At 39.8% G+C, this 25,016-nt stretch overlaps 2 protein-coding genes across 3 annotated transcripts in view; both read right to left on the bottom strand.

Annotated features, from left to right (window-relative positions):
- The window catches only part of layna (layilin a), a 93,121-nt gene extending 87,245 nt beyond the window's left edge, over positions 1-5,876 (bottom strand). Inside the window, exons 1-2 of one of the 2 annotated variants that reach the window (XM_039763953.1) lie at positions 5,632-5,876; positions 5,315-5,335 (exon numbers count right to left, since the gene is read on the bottom strand). In XM_039763953.1, coding sequence (XP_039619887.1) covers positions 5,315-5,335; positions 5,632-5,701 — 91 coding nt within the window. In that variant the 5' untranslated portion in view covers positions 5,702-5,876. The remainder of the gene's footprint in view (positions 1-5,314; positions 5,336-5,631) is intronic. The other variant, XM_039763955.1, reaches the window with a different exon arrangement.
- Positions 5,877-7,905: 2,029 nt separating this feature from the next.
- Positions 7,906-25,016, bottom strand: part of hoatz (HOATZ cilia and flagella associated protein) — a 97,558-nt gene continuing 80,447 nt past the window's right edge. Inside the window, exons 5-7 of the mRNA XM_039763950.1 lie at positions 22,976-23,035; positions 21,726-21,778; positions 7,906-8,092 (exon numbers count right to left, since the gene is read on the bottom strand). Coding sequence (XP_039619884.1) covers positions 8,026-8,092; positions 21,726-21,778; positions 22,976-23,035 — 180 coding nt within the window. The 3' untranslated portion in view covers positions 7,906-8,025. The remainder of the gene's footprint in view (positions 8,093-21,725; positions 21,779-22,975; positions 23,036-25,016) is intronic.

The raw sequence follows: 25,016 nt of genomic DNA, 5'->3' as shown, positions 1-25,016 counted from the left end.
CTCAAATAATCTTTCATTTATTCTAGATACAGGGGCATCTCAATAAATTAGAATATCATCGAAAAGTTAATTTATTTCAGTAATTCAATTAAAAAAGTGAAACTCATATATTATATAGATTTATTACAGAGTGATATATTTCAAGCATGTATTTCTTGTCATTTTGCTGATTATGGCCTACAGGTAATGAAAACTCAAAATTCAGTATCTCAGAAAATTAGAATATTACATAAGACCAATAAAAAAATTGATTTTTAATACAGAAATGTTGGCCTACTGAAATGTTTGTCCATGTACGCTCTCAATACTTGGTCAGGGCTCCTTTTGCATGAACTACTACGTCAATACGGCATGGCATTGAGGTAATCAGCCTGTGGCACTGCTGAGGTCTTATGGAAGCCCAGGATGCTTTGATCTCGGCCTCCAGCTCATCTGCATTGTTGGGACTGGTGTCTCTCATCTTCCTCTTGACAATACCCCATAGATTCTCTATGGGGTTTAGGTCAGGCGGGTTTGCTGGCCAATCAAGCACAGTTATACCATGGTCATTAAACCAGGTATTGGTGCTTTTGGCAGTGTGGGCAGGTGCCAAGTCCTACTGGAAAATGAAATCAGCATCTCCATAAAGCGTGTCAACAGAGGGAAGTATGAAGTGCTCTAAAATTTCCTGGTAGATGGCTGCTCTGACTTTGGACTTGATAAAACACAATGGACCAACACCAGCTGATGACACGACTCCCCAAATCATCACTGACTGCGGAAACTTCACTCTGAACCTCAAGAAACTTGGATTCTGTGCCTCTCCACTCTTCCTCCAGACTCTGGGACCTTAATTTCCAAATGAAATGCAAAATTTACTTTCATCTGAAAGTGAATCTGATATGTCATCGACTGGTGTTGGTCCATTGTGTTTTATCAAGTCCAAAGTCAGCACAGCCGATTACCAAGAAATTTTAGAACACTTCATGCTTATCTCTGCTGACCAGCTTAATGGAGAAGCTGATTTCATTTTCCAGAAGGACTTGCACCTGCCCAAACTGCCAAAAGTACCAATACCTGGTTTAATGACCATGGCATCACTACGCTTTGATTGACCAGGAAATTCGTCTGACCTAACTATGGGGTATTGTCAAGAGGAAGATGAGAGACATCAGATCCAACAATGCAGACAAGCTGAAGGCCATGATGAAAGCATCCTGGGCTTCCATAACACCTCAGCAGTGCCACAGGCTGATCACCTCAATGCCACGCCACATTGACGCAGTAGTTCATGCAAAAGGAGCTCCGACCAAGTATTGAGAGCGTACATGGACAAACTTTTCAGTAGGCCAACATTTCTGTATTAAAAATCCATTTTTTATTGTAATATTCTAATTTTCTGAGATACTGAGTTTTGAGTTTTCATTACCTGTAGGTAATCAGAAAAATGAAAAGAAATAAATACTTGATAAATGTGTGTAATGAATCTATATAATATATTAACTGAATTACTGAAATAAATGAACTTTTTGATGATATTCTAATTTATTGAGATGCACCTGTAATTTTACTGCTTGTGTAATTTTAACATTAGTGATTCTGTTATATAGGAAGCAAACAAAAAGATGTTTTTTTGATATGCGATGAGTAACAAATTTGCCAGTGCAATAACAACAACAGGGTGGCACAGTGGGTAGCGCTGCTGCCTTGCAGTATGGAGACCTATGGGTTCGCTTCCCAGGTCCTCCCAGCATGGAGTTTGCATGTTCTCCCCGTGTCTGCGTGGGTTTCCTCCCACAGTCCAAAGACATGCAGGTTAGGTGTGCTTGGTGTGTGTGTGTGTGCCCTGCGGTGGGCTGGTGCCCTGCCTGGGGTTTGTTCCTGCCTTGCACCCTGTTTGGCTTCTGGAGAATGACTGCCTGACAACAAAAAGTATCATAAATCAACTCCCATGACCACACAAAAACCAGGGAATTCAGAAAAAAAATCAATTTTATAAAAATCTTTAACTTTCAGTGTACTAAGGTGTGGGGATGCCTTGGACCACAATGCAACAAAAGGGGTGGATCTTTATGCAAATATAGGGTAGTCTCTCTCTCTCTCACACACACACACAGAATTTAAGTTTATTTTAAGTCAAGGCAACTTAATTCATCTGTGTATAGTGAAAAGGGGAATACAGAGTATTTAAAAAGTGATCATTTTAAATAACAGTACTTAAAATTGGTGAGTAAAGACAACAATCCCAGAGGCAGTTCTGTTAAAAGAAAATAATCTGTTTTGTTTCAACAAGATTTAATAGAATTAATACGACATCAAAGAAAAATATGTCAATCTAAATAGAAAATGCAACATAATATCAACATACATGATTATTTTAGGTTATATTAACAAATAAGATAAATAAAGTGAACAACTCTGTTGTTTTTCTTTTTTTTTGAGGGCACATCTGAATGAACAAAAACGTCCCTGCATTTTTATAGTGCTTTTCATACAAGATCACACTTGTTAAATGTTTTAAAATATGAGATTCGATGTTCTGCTCAAGGTATCCCAGTGAACCAGTAGTAGGGCCTGAACTAACAATTTTGTGGTTTTTAGGTCCAAAGCCAAAATCAGTCCGTCATACTGCTTGAAGCTAAGAGCAGTGCGCACATTACAATATAATAAAAAAAGAGGCTCTTAATTTAAGGAAAATGATTTCAAAACCACAGACCCAATGAGGAAGTGGGCAATTCAGGGCTATGCCATCAGCTTTGGGTGTACAGCAGGATCACCACTTTAATTGGACAGCCATTCTGACTCAAGTACGCCCAAAACACACTTATAGACACAACCAATTGGAAAAATTAGGAATGGAAAGCCTTCTGCCTTCAAGTCTTTGGGCCCATGGAACGAAGACTACAGAAAACTACATTTGATAAGAGCATTTCATTTCCTGATCCGATGTATAATTACCAATTTAATCATCCATCCATCATCCAACCCGCTATATCCTAACACAGGGCCATGGGGGTCTGCTGGAGCCAATCCCAGCCAACACAGTGCGCATAGGCAGGAACAAACCCCAAACAGGGCACCAGCCCACCGCAGGCAATTTTATCATTTTCTATTCATTTTCATAATTTGCTATTATTTACTTATAAAACAAAATTAGAAGATAAACTATAAGGTTAAAATGAGAAACAACATAATTGAAGTCCTAGGACCATGGCTTTTCCATTCCTTCCATCAAACAAACTTAATCCATTTCAGAATCACAGATGCCAAACCCAGTGGCATGGACTGCCATCCTGGCAGCAGCTCCAATCACACGGTGTTATCTTGGTTTCATTTAATGCTATATAACTAAATAATTAATGAAAACACAACCAGCCTTACTGACTTTTTTCCTGTTTATTCTCTTTACAATTGGAAAAAGTTGAAGTGGGGTTTTAGCATAAACGAAAATATAATAATTCAGATTCTCACAAATGCTACTCCGTATTCTAATATTAAGAGCAAATGTGTATTACTTGGGCTATCAGACCAACATGTTTTCTTCAACAGTAAAAGAAATAAAAATGCAATAGTCATGCAGGTTATATATAGATAAACCCTTGTGAAGACAGCCAATCCTTAAACCTGACATACTTGGTGATAGATAGATAGATAGATAGATAGATAGATAGATAGATAGATAGATAGGAAAGGCACTAAAAAAAGCATTTTAAAAAAATTGGAAAATTGGATCACTAGTTCTATTGGATCACTAAATTATATAATAAAAAGAAAGACATTAAAACACACTTCCATCAAACGGCGAAGCAGAAAAATACAAATTACAAATTAAGAAGACTTTGTGCTACCCTATGGCACGATGGACTTGAGGCACACTGCCCGTTGGTACTCTACACTTACATTGGTGCCCAGGGAGTCAATTTCTCCATGGCAATGTAAACATGATTGGGGCACAATAATCCCTATTCACATTGGCCCAACACCACCACTGTATGTGCCACCTTGGCATCCTACAGTCCAACTCCTGTCCTTCACTACAGAAACACTATTCAGCTGCAGCCCCTACTGGGCTCCCATTTACCTCATTTATCCATTTTCTGAACCCAGTTTATTCTGAGCATTGTCTCAGGGAAGCTGGAGCCTATCCCAGCAAGAATAGGTTGCAACAACAGCGTGCCAGTCCATCAATGGATGAACACACAGACACACACACAACTGCCAATTTAGAATCACCAATCCACCTAATCTGGACGTCTTTGGACCGTGGGAGGAAACCACTGCAGACATTAGGAGAACATGCAAACTTCATGCAGGGATGAATGGGGGTGTGAATGCCAGCCTCCTTGTTGCAGGACTACCACTCACCCACCATGCTGCCCCCTTTTACATCGTCCGGAGACAAATAGCTCAGATGGGATATTTGCTATATGCCTGAGGTAAATCAATTCTGAGGAAATATTTAATGTATTAAAATACATATCGATGCTGTAATTTACATTAATGAGGATCTACTGCTGCTGGGGTTTTGTCTTAACACTATTTGCTGTTTTAGTGGACCACTAAGAACTCTAATTTTTGCTCTGAATTAGTTTGCTCTAATCCTCCATTCTTTAGATTCTGATAAACTTTGTTGCTGTGAAACCGGAATAAAAATTGTAATGGTTTCCCATATTTTGCTATGTATGACTGTACCAAATGTTTATCCATTTTCAAATTTTAAATGTAGTGTTCACATCATAAAAGAATAAGTAGTACATCAGGAAATCAGATTTGTCATGTTATGTCATGGCATTTCTAACCTGTTTAATCCAGAGCAGTTTTGTGGGGGTTACTGGAGCCTATCTCAACTACCACAGGGCGCAAGGCAGGAACAAACCCAGGACAGGGAGTTAGTTCAATGTAGGGTGAAGACACAAATGCCAAACACACATTAGGGCCAATTTAACCTCACCAATTCACTTAACCTGCATGTCTTTGGACAGTGGGAGGAAACTGGAGCACCAGGAGGAAACCCACACAGATACTGGGAGAACATGCAAACTACACACGGACACAAACCATGGTCTCCTTACTGTGAGGCTAATCAGATTTGTGCTAATTAAACAAGGTTCTGTGTTTTAATGCGCGTATTTTAACACATGCAACAAGTAAGAATTTCACAATACTCTGTATATTTGACATTATTACTACCACTTCTAACAGATAGATAGATAGATAGATAGATAGATAGATAGATAGATAGATAGATAGATAGATAGATAGATAGATAGGGATGTGGGTGTTAGTACACTTCTGATTGGGATGAAGGAATAAAAATAATGAGAAGTTTACCTACCACGAGGTTCAAACGAATTTTCTATTCGCAGCATGAAAAGAAAAAAGAGACATCACTCGTCTTGAAGCCCACTGCCCCACTCCTCACATCCCCTGAACCCACCACGCGCACATGCTTGGCACCGCTGGAGGAGCGGAACGGCGTTTACATCTTACATAATGTAAATTTAAGCAAAGCAAGGTGCATGCGAAGCGCTGGCCATTCACGTGTCAATTAAAATAGAAATGTCAGGAGCTGAAGTTAAGGATACAGACGCGCGCGCGCGCTCACCGGACCCTCTCCCCAGGGCGGATATCCCCAAGCGCTCAGTCTTGTACCTATGCGCTGCTTAAATCCAAGGCAGGAGCGATGCAACCACAGAAGCGCCAGCACCTTCACGAGATCCATGGCCTCATATTTCCTGATGACTCCGAATTAACTTGGGTTAAGGGCAGATATAACACAACTATCGCCACTCACTCGCGGAAAAACGGATTCCTCCGAGCGGAGACTCGGTCCAAGTGCACTGGCAACAAGCACTGTGATTTGCAGCGGACTCTGGGCAAGAGTGGACGCGGGGGTGGGGATGGGGGTGTAGCGGAGCCGGAGGCGTGGTGGTGCTCATGGAAACGTGGGGGAGTGGGAGGGGGGAGTCGGGTTTGGTGAGGAGAGGGTGTTAGGATTTTTGTCAGGGATAAATACTCAACAATGCACGAAAAAGGCAAACCGAGTCACACACACTAGTTCTGTCTCTTATAGTTTTAAAGACGCCAGGAATGTGTCCGGAAGAATTCTTTAATCTTTCTAGGCAATATTAAATTAAGAAAATGATGGGAGAGCATTTAGGAAAAGCTTGGGTTACTGCTGGAAGAGTTTGTTGGTGAGGCCAGCAGGGGGCGCGTGTCCTGTGGTCGGAATGTGGATCCCAATTACCCAGTGCAGTGATGGGGACACTGTGTTGTAAAAAAATAGCGCCGTCCTTCTGATGAGACGTAAACTTGACTCTCCGTGATCATAAAAGATCCCTGGGCTTCCTTCGTAAAGTGGTGGGTGTATCCCGATGTCCTGGTTGAATTGTCAGTCACTGCCCCGTCCATTCTGCCCCCCTTATCACCCCCTGTCTCTAACTGTCTTATCTCTCTCACCACTTTACCACCTAACAGCTAATGTGTAATGAGGAGCGTATTGGCGGAAGAATGACTGCCGTCCCATCATTCAGGAAGATGCGACACATTAGAGGTGAATGAAATGTCTCCCCACTCACTGGAGCGCTTGGAGTAGTTATAAAAGCACAATATAAATGCGATTAATTATTATTAAAGATAATGCTGAAAACGGTTCACACTACATACAGTTCAATTCTATTATAGCGTATGCTAACTTTTTACACAACTAAGAGCATTCAAGTTTTATAGACATGCAAAAAGTATTCCTTTATTGTATACTTTCCACGTATTGTCATGTTTTCGTAGTAAATACAGCCATGGGTTAAATAAATCAATGTGTATAGTAGCAGAGTGCTCGATCTGCTTGAAGGCATCGCTTATTTCTCTCTCTCTCGGATGTGAAAGACACATCCCAGAGGTGCCATTTACCATTTACTCCATAGGGACTTGTAAATGTGTTTTTGTAGGATTAAATAAACGTAGGAAAATTTTAAAAAATACTAGGGGGACTTAAAGTTTAAATCCGAACAATATATTTGATCTCATTTTGCTGTTCCGTTAATTTACCGAGTAATAATTTCCGTTTGTTTGCGCTTATTCGATCTTTACTATCCTTTTTTTGAGACTTTCGAATTTTCGTACTTCCATTACCTCTAACCTGCTCTGCATGTGTATCGCGCCAGCGTTTTTGGAATCTTTTAACTCTCGCGAGTACGCCTCTTCATTGTGAAGAAACACTTTTTTTCCCCTGATGGCAACACAAATTAGACGATCATTAAGTATCTTGACTTAAAGTTTGAATCCAAACAATATATTCAATCTCTTTTCCTATCTTTTTTTTTTTTTTTGTTGAGACTTTCGAATGTTTGTACTTCCATTATCTCTAACCTGCTCTGTACTGTGACAACGTTTTTGAGTTCTTTACGATGTTCTACATCTTCTCTTTGTCTTTTATTTCCGGCCTGGGCTTGGTTAAATTTCTTTCTTGCAGGACCTATAAGTGCCTCTCCGCGAAAATCACGTCTCGTCTACTTCCAAGATTTTTTTTATAATGGAGAGAAGAGATATAAAAAAACATTTATTTGTTTATTCATTTATTTTATGATACTTTTTTTTTCAAAAATAAGTTTATCGACTGCGGTGGGTTGGCACCCTGCCCAAGATTGGTTCCTGCCTTGTGCCCTGTGTTGGCTGGGATTGGCTCCAGCAGACCCCCGTGACCCTGTATTCGGATTCAGCGGGTTAGAAAATGGATGGAAGTTTATCGAGTAGATTAACGATCAGGCACAAGGCAGGAACCAACCTGGCGGAGGCACCACTTCATGGGTAGGTACACAGACAAAACAGTTTATATTCCAGCATGTGTACAGTTGTAAATAAAAAATGAATAATGAATATCTGGCCAATGCAAAGTTTCCAAAAATATATTTTATTTTTGTGAGCTTTCTCCGACATACGTACATTTATACAACAATTCTAAATTTCATTTTAAAAATGTTTTAAATAACACATATTTTGGTGACATAACCATGGATTCAGTCACTGATGCCCGTTTCACTTCTCCTGCTAGTCCAGTGCAGCGACGGCCCGTATCGCCTCTTGAATCCCCTTAGAGTCATCTTCCACCAATGACCTTTAAAAAGTAAGAAGTAAATTATGTTAATTGATATCATCCTGTAAATAGTGGCAATCAAACTAAAGAGGTATTTTAGTTGAATAAAGCTGATCATAATGTGTCATGATTCCATAAATCGCATAAAAAAGGAGCCAACGATAGAATAGTTGTTAATGCGCCCAGTAGATATTAAAAATGAATTTAGGGTGGCACTTAATCTCAAGCCTTCTACTGTACCTATCGTGGATTGAAAGTGAGTATGCTATAATTAAATGACAGATACATACTGGCAATGCGTTAGATACTGTAGATAGATAGACAGATAGAGTGTAATAGCTTGAATGTAAAAGGAAAATGTAAAAAGAAAGAAAATACAAATACATTTATCTGAGCCTAATCCACCACTACTTTTAGCACCTTTCACACTAAACAGTGTTGCAAGGCTACAATAGCACAAAGTTTTGTTATTTTTTGACACCCTAATGGACAAGAAAGCCAAATCAGTTGTCTGCTTAGCCATGCTGATCTGCATTACCAGCGCAATGCAAACTGGACTATTACTTCTGGGTGCAACTAAACTGCTCAAAAAAATTAAAGGAACACTTTGAAAACACATCAGATCTCAATGGGAAAAAATCATGCTGGATATCTGCACTCATATGGACTGGGTAATATGTTAGGAACGAAAGAATGCCACATTGTTTGAAAATCAAAGTGAAAAAATGATGTAGCAGGCTAATCCATTTTGCCAAAATTTCATTGCAGCAACTCAAAATCGTACTCAGTAGTTTGTAAGGCCCCCATGTGCTTGTATACATTGCTGATAACGTTGGGTGGTGCTTCTAATGAGACAATGGATGGTGTCCTGGGGGATCACTGAGCTCCTGGACAGTCTGAGAAGCAACCTGGCGGTGTCGGATGTACTGAAACATAATGTCCCAGAGGTGTTCTATTGGATTTAGATGTAGCAAGTGTGGGGGCCAGTCAATGGTATCAATTCCTTCATCCTCCAGGAACTGCCTGCATACTCTCGCCACATGAGGCCGGGCACTGTTATGCACCAGGAGGAACCCAGGACCCACTGCACCTAGCATATGGTCTGACAATGGGTCCAAGGATTTCATCCCAATACCTAACGGCAGTCAAGGTGCCGTTGTCTAGCCTGTAGAGGTCTGTGTGTCCCACAATGGATATGCCTCTCCAGACCATCACTGACCCACCATCAGACAGGTCATGCTGATCGATGTTACAGACAGTATAATATACTACACGGCTTCTCCAGACCCTTTCACATCTGTCACATGTGCTCAGGGTGAACCTTCATCTGTGAAAAGCACAGGGTGCCAGTGGTGGACCTGTATTCTGGTATCTATGGAAAATGCCAATCTAGCTACATGGTGCTGGGCAGTGAGTACAGGGCCCACTAGAGGATGTTGGGCCCTCAGGTCACCCTCATGAAGTCTGTTTCTAATTGTTTGGTCAGAGACATTCACACCAGTGGCCTACTGGAGGTCATTTTGTAGGGCTCTGGTAGTGCTCATCTTGTCCATCTTTGCAGATACCGGTCCTGTTGATGGGTTAAGGACCTTCTACAGCCTTGTCCAGTTCTCTAGAGTAACTGCCTGTCTCCTGGAATCTCCTCCATGCCCATGAGACTATGCTGGGAGACACAGCAAACCATCTGGCAATGGCACATGTTGATGTGCCATCCTGGAGAAGTTGGACTACCTGTGCCACCTCTGTAGGGTCCAGGTATCGCCTCATGCCACCAGTAGTGACACTGACCGTAGCCAAATGCAAAACTAGTGGAAAATAGTTAGAAAAGATGAGGAGGAAAAAATGTCAGTGGCCTCCACCTGTTAAACCATTATGTTTTAGGGGTCGTCTCATTGTTGCCCCCTCTAGTGCACCTGTTGTTAATTTCATTAATTTTATTAACAACCCCCTCTGCTACTTAACTGACCAGATCAATATCTCAGGCGTTTCATTGACTTGATGCTATACTCTGATTAAAAAATGTTCCTTTAATTTTTTGAGCAGTATATATATGTCACAAATTGGTGATTGTGATATATGGATGCTTAGAAAAGGTGGTCTAAGATACATATTCCTGTTAGAGAGAATTTTATTAAATTGCAGGTAGTGTATAAGCCATCATAGCTCACCACGAAAATACATCCAAGGAAAACCTGCTGACAAAATAAATATTGTGCCACACTTCACTAATGTAAGCCAGAAGACAATCAACTTTCCCTATGGCAACCATGCTTGGCAACTATGAAGCCCACATCATAGGAGCAGAATGCATACTTAGGCTAGTCAGCATTTTACAATGCAGAGACTCGTGCAGTAAGGCAAACATACGTCACTAATGTATATCTTACACTGGGCATCAAACATGAACTGGCCTGGACAGGAGATGAAAATGACTGCAGGTAGCACTCATTCAGAAAGGTCCTTTTTAGAGTCAATAATTAGCCTAAACCTCATGACTGTGACATGTGGAAGGAAATCAGAATGACCAAGGAAATCCTCCTGAAGACAGTGGGAAAGCACAGAAACTTCACAATGTGAGCTATCAGGAAAGGTGCCAAATACAACAGTTGAGGGAGTAATGGTAATCTCAGCACTTTGCCACCTTACAGTATACAAAGGTATCACTAAAGATAAGAAATTAAGATTAAGATTTCTGGACTTAAAATTAATTTGAATAAAAGTGTGCTCTTTCCAGTGAACTCTCTAGCACACAATATTAGACAGGACATCTTCCCTTTAATCATCGCAAATCAGTTTAAATACCGAGGGGTAGATATCACAAGTAAACATAAAGCTCTTTATCAACAAAATATTGCTGTCTGCATGGAAAAACTTAAGACTTGCATAGATGGTCAACCCTTCATCTCACTTTAGCTGGAAGAATTAACACTGTCAAGATGAATATCCTTCCTAAGCTTCTTTTTCTATATCAAAGCATTCCTGTATAAATTAACAAATCAATTTTTAAGAAATTAAATTCAATCATAACTTCATTTATTTGGAATTCAAAACATTCACGTATCCATAGGGCAACCCTACAAAGACCTAAAGAAGAAGGTGACGTGCCTCTACCTAACTTTCAGTTTGATTACTGGGCGGCAAATATACAAAGTATAAAAATCTGAACACTGACACAAAAAAATGAACGCAAACAGGTTTGGTCTGCAATAGAAATAAAATTCTGCAGTACTTCTTTGCTTTGTACTCCAGTAAAAATCAAGTTATCGTTAATGCATCCATTTTCCAACCCGCTGAATCCGAACACAGGTTCACAGGGGTCTGCTGGGGCCAATCCCAGTCAACACAGGGCGCAAGGCAGGAACCAATCCCGGGCAGGACGCCAACCCACCGCAGTATCATCAATACACTAACAACCCAATTGTACTTCATTCACTCAGAATATGGAACCAATATAGGAAGTACTTCAAGATAGAGAAGCTTTTATCTGTGGCACCTCTGCACGATAACCACCTTTTTCCAACCTCTCAAACGTACGCAGTTTTTATGTTTGGAAAACATACAGGATTAAACCATTTAGAGATCTGTACATAGACAGATAGACTTTGCATCCTACGAACAATTACACTCCAAATTTAACTTTCCATCAACACAATTCTTCCACTACCTTTAAATTAGAAACTTTGCTAAACAAAATCTGTCCAGTTTTCCTCACCTCCTACCAACCTCTATTCTGGAAGAAATATTGATCAGTCTTGAGGACTCAGACAGCATTTCTGTAATATAGAAAAACATTTTAAAGTCCCTTCTTTTAATAGATCCCAGGGTACAGTGGGAAAAGGATCTCTTACTCAACATTTCAGAAAAGTGTGGAAGGCAGCCATGCACAGAATTCACTCTACCTCCATATGCACAAAGTATATAATTATTTAACTTAAAATCTTTCATCAAGCACATCTATCTCATTTAAAATTGTCCAATATGTTTCCAGGGCAAGATAAAACCTGTGAACGTTGCAATCGAGCTACAGCCTCATTAGGCCACATATATTTTGGGCGTACACCAATTTAACATCATTCTGGACCAAAATCTTTAAATGTCTATCAGACAGCCTTGGTGTCACAATCCCTCCTAATCCATTAACAGCTGTGTTTGGTGTACTCCCAGATGGGCTTAAAGTGGAGAAGAACAAACAAACTGTAATTGCCTTTACTTCACTATTGGCACATAGACTTATCTTGCTTAACGCTTAACTGCTAGAACCCTAACCTACCTCTTTTAAGTCAGTAGGCAATTAATGTTATATACTATTTGAAATTGGAAAAAATCAAATTCTCACTTAGATGATCTGTTCAAAACTTTTTTTAAAACCTAGCAGGATCTAATCAATAACATTTTAGAATAATCACTTAAATTGGGGATGAGAATTTTCTCCTCCTTTTTTTTCTACTCGTAAAGTAGGTGGGGACTGATTTGAATTTAGTTTTGTCAAGTTTGACTTGCTTGTATGGAATGTTGCTTGCTTTTATATTATATCTCTCTATTATAATAAAAAAAATCCTGGAACAAGATGTGACTTTTTCAGAGAGATACTTTCAAGTCCCATGAGACGAGGCTTTGTGCCAAGAGATTTAATCACGCCAGGGGCCGGAAATAAAAGACAAAGAGTAGATGACAAAGTAGAATGTCGTAAAGAATTCAAAAACGATGGCGCGATACACATGCACAGCAGGTTAGAGATAATGAAAGTACTAAAATTCAAAAGTCTCAAAGAATGATAGTAAAGATTATCACAAACAAATGGGTTGGCACCCTGCCCAGGATTGGTTCCTGCCTTGTGCCCTGTGTTGGCTGGGATTGGCACCAGCAGACCCCCGTGACCCTATTCGGATTCAGCGGGTTGGAAAATGGATGGATGGATGGACAAACAAATGGAAATTATTACTCAGTGAAATAAATGAACAGTGAAAAGAGATTGAATATATTGTTTGGATTTAAACTTTAAGTCTGAGACTTGTAGATCATCTAATTCGGGTTGCCATCAGGGAAAAGTTTTGTTTCTTCCCAATGAAGAGGCATATCCACGAGAATTAAAAGATTTGTTGTTTAGTGAAAGTGAAATTCACATACGCTGTCACACTTGGGTCACAAAGTTGCACAGATACACAGGCCGTTTTAGAGACAGAAACATTATTCAGACACTTCAAACAAACATAAATCTCTTTTAGGAGTGAGTTGAGCTTCCATTTGTAGTCAAAAGTGACAGTTTCGTCTCTCAATTAAAAGAAAAGAAAATCTTCCTCTTCAAAGGGGTGCGCCTCGGGAGCGGGACTCCCAACAGGAGCAGAGGATGTCTGGGGGACAAGAGAGACAAGGCAGTGAGACAAAAGGACAGCTACTGTACAAGCTTTTAAATGTTCAAAGTGCAGTGTGAGATGCGGAGCATGTTGCACGGCAGCAGCAGCAAGCCTGCAACTGATTGAGCAAATAACACTGTAACACTGTTTAAGAGGGGCTTTCAGAGGAGCAACCTCATCTCCTTGGGGTGCGATTAGCCCCCCTCTTCACAAAGCAAGTGGCAAAGATGTGTAGCACAGGCTTGGGGGGTTGGTGAGCAAAGCGAGCAAGGGGTGAAGCCAACTAGTTATATTATATTAAATTGGTTTGAGCAGGATTGGTAAGCCTGATTTATTCATTACAGGGTCACGAGTTGCAGGTGCCAGCTTACTAGTATCATTTATACAGCACAAATCAGCCCTGTGCAGGAGGTTCATACATTGCAGGGCAGGATTTTTACACATCCACATTCATTCATAATGGGCTAGTTTAGATACACCAATATCTCTTATCTATTTGGACCTATAGGAAAATAAAGGTTCCTTAGAGAAAACCCATAGGATATGGGATGAACCTGACAGGCTGGGGGTCACACACTGGTTATTGGAGGTGCAAGACACTAGTGCAGACCACAGTGCTATGCTATCTACTGTATAAATAATATTTTGTAGAGGGGTGTCTGGTAGGAATCAACGCAGCAGGCAACATGGATCACTGTATGACAGGAACAGTGCCCTACAAGCCCTAGTAACAAAATAATATTCTTCAGCTGAAGAATTCTAGCTATTCATTGAGATTACACAGGTTCCTACTGAAAGGCCAAGCATGCATTTACAGAGTTTGCCTTGGTAGTGATTAATGGTCATTTAACATTACACAAAGATCCAAACTCTTGCAGTTGGTAGCTGGGAGCCTAGCCTGTTACATTATGAGTGGCACCCTGATAGGTGTAATGGTGGGCAAGCTACCTGGGAGGTGCCTGGACTGTTAAAGATGAGGCAAGGCTCAGGGCTATAGTAGGGGACGTGATCCCAGATGTAATGAATATAATTTTTGTAAATTATCAGTTTCTCATTAGTTCCAGGATAAAAGAGGCTATCCATTTATTGAGCTAGTAGTTGGACAGAAAAGTGTTAAATAATGATAAAGAAAAAATGTTAATTACATGAAATCTTAAAAGAGGTTTAAACAAAAATGTTAGTTATGTTCGATGAAATATTTATTATATTTATTAAAAAACTTGATAGTCTCTAATTGATTGCTTATCCTACAATGAAATAACTCCACTATATAAAATGAAAATAAATCCACTATATAAAATGGCAACTATTCTGTCATATATTTCAGTGAACAGTAGAAAAGGCTGTGCCTCCAAAAACAGCAGCTTAGCATTAACTTGGATTTGATTGCGAGTATGGAGGTCTCTTCCAATCAGCTGTGTAGTTTTTCGCTTTCAGTTTATTAAGTAATCAAACCTGGCTGGTCAAGAAATGGCCAACGTGCAATTAAGCACCCTCCGCTAGCTGTGGTTGATGGGCCTGCACAGAGAAGTGCAACATCAGCTTCAGTAAAGCAGCTCTGCCCCACTCTTTTAATATCTTCACTAGTTTTAAGCTATAATAAATAATGACTCTCTGGAGAAAAAGAATCTGCCTCATCAGCTTGTCAGACTTAACAGCCGCCTTTCGATTTTTTTTCTTTGGCATCCTTCAGAAAATTGAGATTAGAAGTGAAATATTCAAAACGCAGTAGGGAGGCCCATCAGTCTCCAGAAAGATTCCATTTTTGAAATGCAGAATTAATTGACATTAAATCTTGATCCACTGCTAAATGATCACAGCGAGAAGCCTGCCAGGGCTTTGGTGTGCATGAATATAAACTATGTCACAAATTATACCATCCCAAGGCTTGGACTAGAATCTTGATTATGGCTTTCTGGTTGAGAAAGAGGAGAAAACTCAAGCAAATAGAGAGCTGTCAAGACAGGAAAGGGAAAGTCACAGAAGCTAACCTTTGTACCTGACTGGGAGGAAGACACAATCCAGGGTAGAAGCAAATCAGGCCATGGTTGTGAAGTACCAGCTAGCCTGTGTGGATGGCTGCTAGAAGGTTCTAGCCCTGTGTAGCTGTCACGTCATTATATTGTTGCTGTTATCCTGGAAGGTGGAGAAGGCCTGGAAGGCTTACTTGAGACCGAGGTTATGTCTCCCAGGACAGTAGCAGGGTGCCCAGTAAAGAGTTGTTTGTGGTTTATATGGGTAAGCAGGCCAGGGACCATTCTCACGGCCTGTCCATTTAAGAGAATGGTGGGAATCACAGATTTAGGGAGGGGTGCTGTGGCCACATGTAATAATTTTACACTAAAGCCTCAATCACAAAGTAACTGCTGGAGTTTTCCAGAAGTGAATTTCTGGTTGGGCTGAGCACCATCAAGCAAGACTTTTTAAAGTTACAGCAGAAAGTAGAAGCAAGAGTTCTCCCAAGAAAGCAAAAGACGGTCAGGTTAGGAAAAAAGAAATACGTGTTTGCATGAGTTAAGAAAGATAAAGATGAGCCTCTGAGGGATTGACAGCTTTTTGTTTGTTTTGTCTAATGTATTTACCAATGTTTTATTCCTCCTTTTTAAATTAAACTTCTATATTTTGCATTCAGTTTTTGACAAATGGTTTTGCTGTATTTTGGTTTAAAGTTTCTATCTGGAGAGAATTTTTAGCAACTAAACTATCCATGACTTTGGTAAAAGTGATTTGTCTTTTCCTGCATTTCTTTTTGCCTTGTTTTTTGCTATTTTTTCATTCTTTTACTTCACAGCCTTTTCTTTATTCTATTCGTTTGTATATTTTTCAGATGTCTTCATTTCAATACAAGGTTATAGAAAGTCAGAGTTTGTACTGGCAGCATCAGTGCAGGACAGGAACCCACTGTGAACGTGATGGTTAGCAAATACTTTCCTGTCACAATGGAAAAGGGGCAGATCTAAGAATAGCCATCAGGATCAGGAGATAAGATATAAATGTAGTGTAGAATATGTGGGGGACAAAAGCTGAAAACGTTATGAATTAAAATAATATCAAAGCCTAAAACACACAAAAGTTGAAGAAAGCATGCAAAGTGCTCACTCTATACATTGATTTTGAATAGTTAAATGTACCATAGATTATCTCAATTATCTATAAACTTTAGAACCTATTAGAAAAAATGTGATAAAAAAAGGCCATTAAGCCCAACAAACTCTCCAGTCCTATTCACCTAATTCCTCCAGTATAACATTGAGTCAGGTTTTGAAAGTCCCTAAAGTCCTACACTCAACTACACTACTTGCCAACTTATTGCATGTACCAGTGGTCCTTGATAAGTTTCTAGCTGTGTCCCTGCATGTATCCTTGTGGAATAATTCACTGAGCACATTTACATGCACACACAGCACTAGAATAAAGTGAGTCCCCCTTTAAGACAGAAACCTGGTTTCTTTAAAATCAGTGTTTACATTCTGTAGTAACCTTCTTAAATTTTCCTTTGGCAAAACACTCAGACATCATTAAATTACGCAGGAAAGGGTTAAATGTCATTATCAGCCACTGTGAATCTGACTACAAGCATGAAGCCTATGATAATTTTGTTTTTCATAAATATATTCAGTCTTTCATGTGCTCTTAAGTAAATGACATTAATCCCTTTTTTATATTCTTGACCTAAGCCTCCAATGATTTTATGTATAAACACTGGCCATTGCATCATCTGACTACACCATTTCCACATATCTATAGCAAATAGATTAAAACTGAACTGATACTTTATTAATATGTTTCTGTTACCACATTATACACAGCACACTCTTTTCTGCATGGCTGTATAACTGAGGCCTGTAAAGGAGCACCATATCCTGACATGTGCTTCTTGCCTTACACCTGGTGCTGCTGGGATATTAAAAACACAGGTATTTTTTACTTCAGTAAAATAAGTATTGTGTTAGGTTACTCCCAGCGACTCGAGCAGTCTGGTTTTACGCCTAAGAAGTCTACCATCAACCTCATCCTAGAACTGAGGGTTCTTATGGAGCACAAAAGCGAATATCAGTATAGTTTCTATGCAGCCTTTGTCAGTTTTTCGTAAATTGTTCAACTCAGTTGATCGAGCTGCCCTGTGGAATATCCTGAGGGTTCACGGGATCCCCTCAGAGTTGCTAGATATTATGGCTGGTACTGTGAATGCTGTGCAGATTGGAGGCAGAACCTCTGTGTTTTTCCCCAATTGATTCTGGGGTTCATCAGGGGTGTTTTCTTTCTCCTACTCTTTTAAGTGCTTGCATGGACTGGGTTTTGGGCAGGGTCGTGGAGTCCTGAGGCTGTCAGGCATCTGTTGGTGAAGAGAGATTCACTGATCTTGACTTTGCTGACGATGCAGTGATCTTCGCGGAGTCAATGGAGGCTCTGACTGGCACTCTCGAGAGACTGAGCAAAGAGTCTTGAGTGCTTGGGTGTGGAAGTGTCCTGGATAAAAATGAAGATCTAGGCCTTTAATGACCTCTTGGGTACAGTCATCATCAGTGTGTCTCTCCGTGGAGAGAGTGTCGAACTTGTCGATAGGTTTACTTACCTTGGCAGTGACATTCATGTCTTGGGTGACTCTTTCTATGAAGTCGGTAGACAGATTGGGAGTGCATGGGGGGTCATGAGGTCACTGGAAAGGGGTGTGCTACGCTCCCAATATCATTTCTAAAGGATGAAGGTCCCAGTCTTTACAGTCCTGGTGCCTGAGGTTGATCTGGCTCACAGTATCCATATATGTTGAGGACTTGATTGACAGCCAGGATCCTGAGCTGTATCATTGTGTGATAGGTGCGGCAACAAGCTGTTCCAGTGCATGCTCCCCAACCTGACCTGACCTGACTTGTTAGGTTACTTGTTACTTTAAAAAGTAATTGGACTATGTAATGCATGCAACTTTTAACACATTACCATATAACTTTTGACATTGTGCTGCTGAGCTTAGCACTGTATATTCAGCTCATTAACATAAATTTACAGATTCCTGAAATATTGAGTCAGATTATTTCAACTAGGAGAATGATTAATGCGATCACCCGAACGTTTGACTCAGGATATTTATCTTGTGGATGCTTCAACCTATGGCTGTTGAAACTGTCTGCAAAGCTAGGACTAAAAGGCTAAAAGAGTGCAATGGATATGTACACACTACAAAATCCTTAACTGTAACCCACTTAAGAGTTTATGTGGCCACATAAGTGGGTTAATCACGAAGAAACCTACATCTGTTAATGCATTTCTCTAACCAGAATAAGGTTTCACATGGCATTTTAGAAACCAGATTTCTGTGAAAAACCATGTAATCAAAACACATATAAACATATCAAGTATTGAGTAACAGCTGGGTTGCACTGTACTAATTCCCTCCATATTTTTACATAAGAACTGCTAAGCTATTCCAAAATCTCATCCAGATACTTCTAAGAAGTTGTCAAGGTGTCTGTTTCCACTACATGACTGTACTGTAGTTTGTTCCAGATTTTATGGACCTTGCTCTTTGGTTTCAATCTTAAATACACCTCTCCTTAATTTCTACTGGTGTCCTCAAGTATGTGATTTAGCATTTTGTCAGAAGAATTTGTCTGGCTCTACTTTATCATTATCAATTTGAACATTTTGAAGACATATAGTCTCTTCTGCTTGAGACCAAACAGGTTTAACTTTCTGAGCCTATCAGAGTGACATCATTAAGTCCTGGGATACTCTTGCTTGCTCTCCCCTGTACAGCTTTAAGCACAGTTATACATTTCTGGTGGTGGAGACCAGAGCTGAATACAGTACTCTAGATGCAGTCCCACTAGAGCATACAGTTGTGCTTGAAAGTTTGTGAACCCTGTAGAATTTTCTATAAGGCCTAAAATTAGATAAAGAGAAACCAGTTAAACAAATGAAACAAAAAAATTATGCTTGGTCATTTATTTATTAAGGAAAATGATCGAATATTACATATTTGTGAGTGGCAAAAGTATGTGAACCTCTAGGATTAGCAGTTAGTTTGAAGGTGAAATTAGAGTCAGGTGTTTTCAATCAATGGGATGACAATCAGGTGTGGGTGGGTACCCTGTGTTATTTAAATAACAGGGATCTATCAAAGTCTGCTCTTCACAACACATGTTTATGGAAGTGTATCATGGCACGAACAAAGGAGATTTCTGAGGACCTCAGAAAAAGAGTTGTTGATGCTCATCAGGCTGGAAAAGGTTACAAAACCATCTCTAAAGAATTTGGACTCCACCAATCCACAGTCAGACAGATTGTGTACAAATGGAGGAAATTCAAGACCATTGTTACCCTCCCCAGGAGTGGTCGACCAACAAAGATCACTCCAAGAGGAAGACGTGTAAAAGTCGACGAGGTCACAAAGGACCCCAGGGTAACTTCTAAGCAACTGAAGGCCTCTCTCACATTGGCTAATGTTCATGTTCATGAGCTCACCATCAGGAGAACACTGAACAACAATGGTTTGCATGGCAGGGTTGCAAGGACAAAGCCACTGCTCTCCAAAAAAACATTGCTGCTCGTCTGCAGTTTGCTGAAGATCACATGGACAAACCAGAAGGCTATTGGAAGAATGTTTTGTAGACAGAGGAGACCAAAATAGAACATTTTGATTTAAATGAAAAGCGTTATGTTTGGAGAAAGGAAAACACTGCATTCCAGCATAAGAACCTTATCCAATCTGTAAAATATGGGGGTGGTGGTATCATAGTTTGGGCCTGTTTTGCTGTATCTGGGCCAGGACGACTTTCCTTCATTGATGGAACAATGAATTCTGAATTATATCAGAGAATTCTAAAGGAAAATATCAGGACATCTGTCCATGAAATGAATCTCAAGAGAAGGTGGGTAATGCAGCAAGACACGACCCTAAGCACACAAGTTGTTCTACCAAAGAATGATTAAAGTTTATGTTTTGGAATGGCCAAGTCAAAGTCCTGACCTTAATCCAATCGAAATGTTGTGGAAGGACCTGAAGTGAGCAGTTAATGTGAGGAAACCCAGCAACATCCCAGAGTTGAAGCTGTTCTGTACGGAGGAATGGGCTAAAATTCCTCCAAGCCAGTGTGCAGGAATGATCAAAAGTTACCAGAAACATTTAGTTGCAGTTATTGCTGCAAAGGGGGGACACACCAGATACTGAAAGCAAAGGTTCACATACGTTTGCCACTCACAAATATGTAATATTCGATCATTTTACTTAATAAATAAATGACCAAGTATAGTATTTTTGTCTCATTTGTTTAACTGGTTTCTCTTTATCATTTGTTTAACTGGTTTCTCTTTATCTACTTTTAGGACTTGAGTGAAAATCTGATGATGTTGTAGGTCATATTTATGCAGAAATATAGAAAATTCTACAGGGTTCACAAACTTTCAAGCACAACCTAATATAGAGTACAATGCCCTTTGATTTATGTTCAACAGTTTTTATGATATAACCTAACATTTGCCTATAATTGAACCTGCAGATTTTAAACACTTCAATATTGTCAGCTCCTTCAATCTTTCTTCATGCCTCTTCAGTCCTAGCATCAGCCTAGTTGTTCTTCTCGGGACATTTACTAGTAATCCTGCTGCATGTCCTTTTTGCAATGTGGAGACTAAAAATGGACACAGTACTTGAGGTGAAACATCACTGGCGCATTATATACAGTAACTTTATTATAAACCTCCCTAGATCTGTAACTCAACACATCATGACGTATAACCTAACATCCTTTTAACGTTCTCGATCATTTCTGTAAACATTCTTAATGTAGATAGTGACAAGTCCACTATGATTCCCAGGTCCTTCTCATAAGGTGTACTTTCAAGTCTCAGGCCCTCATTGTGTATTCAAATCTAACATCTTTATTCTTATCTGTAATAATCCCCATTTACTTACATTAAATTTCATTTCCACTAACCTGCCCAAGCCTATATTCCATCTAATTCCACCTGTAATTGTTTATCTTATTCCAGATTGTCTGCCATTTCACATAGTTTGCTATTCTGGCCATGATGTGGTAGAAACCAGGAGCTGTCACCATCAAGAATATGGCAGTGGCCATCAACAATAACACAAGCTGGTGGTATTCACATTCAACAGAAATGAACACAAAGGTAGTGTAATAATGTCTTAAATAAACAACAAAAGCATAGTCCAAATAAGCAGATACATTAAAATTAGTTATAAAAAGTTTTCAAAATCCTAAAATCATGGTGTACATCCTCATTCAATCAGTGCATTGCAGTGTAAGATACTGAGATAAGATGCATTAAGCAAAGATTACCTTTCTCCTTCTGTCTTTTTCTTCTTTTGATATGGTCTTGAAATCATCTCCTTCTGTTAAGGGAAAAGGGTCATTTCAAGTTAATTAAAATAAGAATCCACCAAAAATAGTGTGATCAGTAAAAATCAAAAATTACAGACATGCATCTGCTGCAACTATACAACTTGGACAACTATAATAAATGGCAGGCTTTTTGACACTGTTGCACTGTGTGCATAGGGAACAGTTAGAGGCTGTAGTGATGGTAATCCCCCACCGCTCCAGGTGTTGGTGCTGTGTTCTAATGTCTTTTTTTCTTCCTCCCACTACAGACCAGAAGATTGAACGTTGTAACACTGCTGATGTCACATTCGGTGTCTGTCCACCTGGAGCACCTCTTCCTGCTGTAAGTATAAATGGAAGATCTGCCATTTTGAGTCAAGCTCATACTTGGGACTAGTTTAGTTCCAGCACCAGTATCTTCACCTGTCTGAATTCCCATTTACAGAGAGGTGCATTACTCAGGTTTGACTGTTTTAGGTATCAGAATCCACAAACATGACAGTGCTTGGGCCATTCGTTTACCCTTAAAAGACAACTCTGTTGTCTCACAATGTAGAGGTAGAAGATCCAACAGCTGCTCAAATGAGGGAGCCAAGGCTCACTAAGCCACATAGACAAGTCTGAGTTAAAATATAAAAGAAGTGCAAGAAGTTGTAAGAATCACTCAATAATTACTGCCCATCCATTATTCACATGGCAGTGCATGATGCACTATAACTTTAGCACTAGATAGTTCCAAGGGTTCTAGACAGAATGGACTGAAAGCAGGCATTAAAACTTAAACCCTATGGTCACAAGAATGGTTCATCGACCATCATATCATTCGAATGTCAGATTGGTAGATATTCATACCAGCTGCAGTTCAGTGGGACAATAACTACTGTATATGCATTAGAGCAAATGTAAAATATTTTAAAGGGATATCCTTCAGTAGAACTTAAGGTTTTAAATAGCCCTCGCTTATTTTAAATCTTGTCATTATTCTCCTGCCATTTCATTGGTTTTGTCTAATGATAAAGAAGAAAATGCATTGCCCATTTTTTGTCTTGGTGGGTGAGACACATTATGTTGTGAAGATAGAGCATAAACCATCTTAGAAACTCCAGAGCAATTGTTGAAATCCCAGTGGAAAGGAGGTGTGGAGATATAAGCCATTGTGACAAGAAGACACACCTGTATTAGTGAGAGTAAAGAGGAGAACACTTTACCTTGATCCTCTCTTCTCTCTGTTTCTTCAGTAGAGCTAGGATCTCTTCCCTTTTCTTTGCCTAAAGTGATAAGAGGTATAATTACTTCTATTATTTAAATGTACTCTCATGAATAAAATATTTCCTATTCTAAGCAGGAGAAATATCGGTCTGTGAAACAGCAGCAATATAGCAGCATGTTCTTTTGATTATACCTGATAAACAGCTGCTTTGTAAAACAAGCAGCATGTATCATGGAAGCCCCCATTAGTCAAATTCAGGGAAGGTTGTGTGAAGAAGTGCTCAAGTAGCACAGCAAAGAGGAGAGTCTCCATGAAAATTCTCATTAAGAATGAGTAAAAGTGACCCAAACTGAAAGAGAGAGGGCAACTTGGTATGCCAGTATGAGAAAATAAAGACTTCTGGGAGTCATGTTGGAACCATTACCAGTGAGGAAACTGAAATGAAAGTACTTTTCTTTGGAAGGGGAGAAAAAGATTCCATGGACAGTTACTTCAGAATTTTATGAATATGGTGGGCATAACAGGACACCAGTGGAGAAGAATCAGCATGATAGTGGTGCATGAGCCAGATAAGTTCTCTCTAATTAATGGCGTAATGATAAAAAGCAAAAATGGCTCATCCTTTTTATAAACAGTAGGCAAAACATTTTTGATGAGTTAGGCTGAAGTGTTAGAGGTCCTTATGCATAAATTATTACAAACATGCAAAGATATTCTGCATGAGGAAAAGTGATCTCTTGGGCCTTCACTTATACAACTTTGCATAGATTCGAGAGCAAAGATACGCATATGCCAAAAAATAGGAAAATGCATATGCCAAAAAGAAAATCTGATTTATAAAACCTGGTGTACACACATTTCTATGCCATTCACCTTTATAAATCACAATAATGCTGTAAATGTGCATATGTGAACGCACCTCTAACCTGGTTGCGACTCTAAAACAACCATACATGGACTATGCTAATCAACCTCCTACATATGCAATCATGGTACTTCAGAGCTTCATTGGTTTGTAGAGCAGCCTCCACCCTGACGCAGCATGGTGCACTCTGAAACTAAGTGTGTCAAGAGCACGCGCAGCATTATAGCTCCTCTCCTCTGTGCTATGGGCGCCAGCATCTGAACAGGTACCCATTATTACCTGACACATTTAATGCCGTGATTGCTGTTACTATGAATAGTATAGACCATATGTATATTTGAGGTTTTCAGCCAGTTACCTTACTAAAAAGCCAGCCATCACGTACAGTACCATTAGCAAGTCATCTGCCAAAGCCACGCTGCCACACAATAAACAAATTATGGGCAACTGTTTACAGTTATTACAGCAAAAATATTAGGAAATCTGCACACTGCTACAAATTGCCTTTTTATGTCGACAAAAACCTGTTATGTTTTATATATGTCTACCCACTCCAAATGAAAACTAAATATAGTGCCTCTTTGATTGATTAATGACTTTCAGCACAGCGGGCATGATGGATTCAAGCTACACTCAGATATTGGTGATGTGTCAGCCTGAGAAGTGATGACAAGTAGGCTATATAAACTGACAACAATCCAAAAAAATACTACAGTGCAAATATGCAAAATTGACCCTCTTAAAGGAAACTAAATACAATCTGTGCATCATATTCATCACATTTGAGCTTTAAAATGTTTGTCACATGAATGTACATTATAATAATTACTCGGTTATCCTCTTTAATAAAACCCCTGTGTGCGTTCAGGTGTCCGTGTGTGTGTCTTCTGGTGAAGTGCGCATGCGCTGGCCGCTGCCCCGCTCATGCGCACGGCACCGTGGACGCACACACACTGGAAGCCGGGCACACAGTGAATGGCCTAGCCGCTGCCACGCATGATAAGCAAATAAAGCGCACACACTGGCCATGCATGATAAGAAATAAAGGACACCATTGCTGGGGAGAGTGCTGATTGGGTAGTCGCGGCCGTGCACATAAAATCCATTGCTGGGGTGACACCACACATTAAATAATCAGCTGCACGCCAGCACAGATTAAAATACTTGCTGGGGA

Source organism: Polypterus senegalus, chromosome 9, assembly GCF_016835505.1.
Source record: "Polypterus senegalus isolate Bchr_013 chromosome 9, ASM1683550v1, whole genome shotgun sequence".
In the NCBI taxonomy this organism is placed as follows: Eukaryota; Metazoa; Chordata; class Cladistia; order Polypteriformes; family Polypteridae; genus Polypterus; species Polypterus senegalus.
This window is presented reverse-complemented; position numbering and strand designations above follow the sequence as displayed.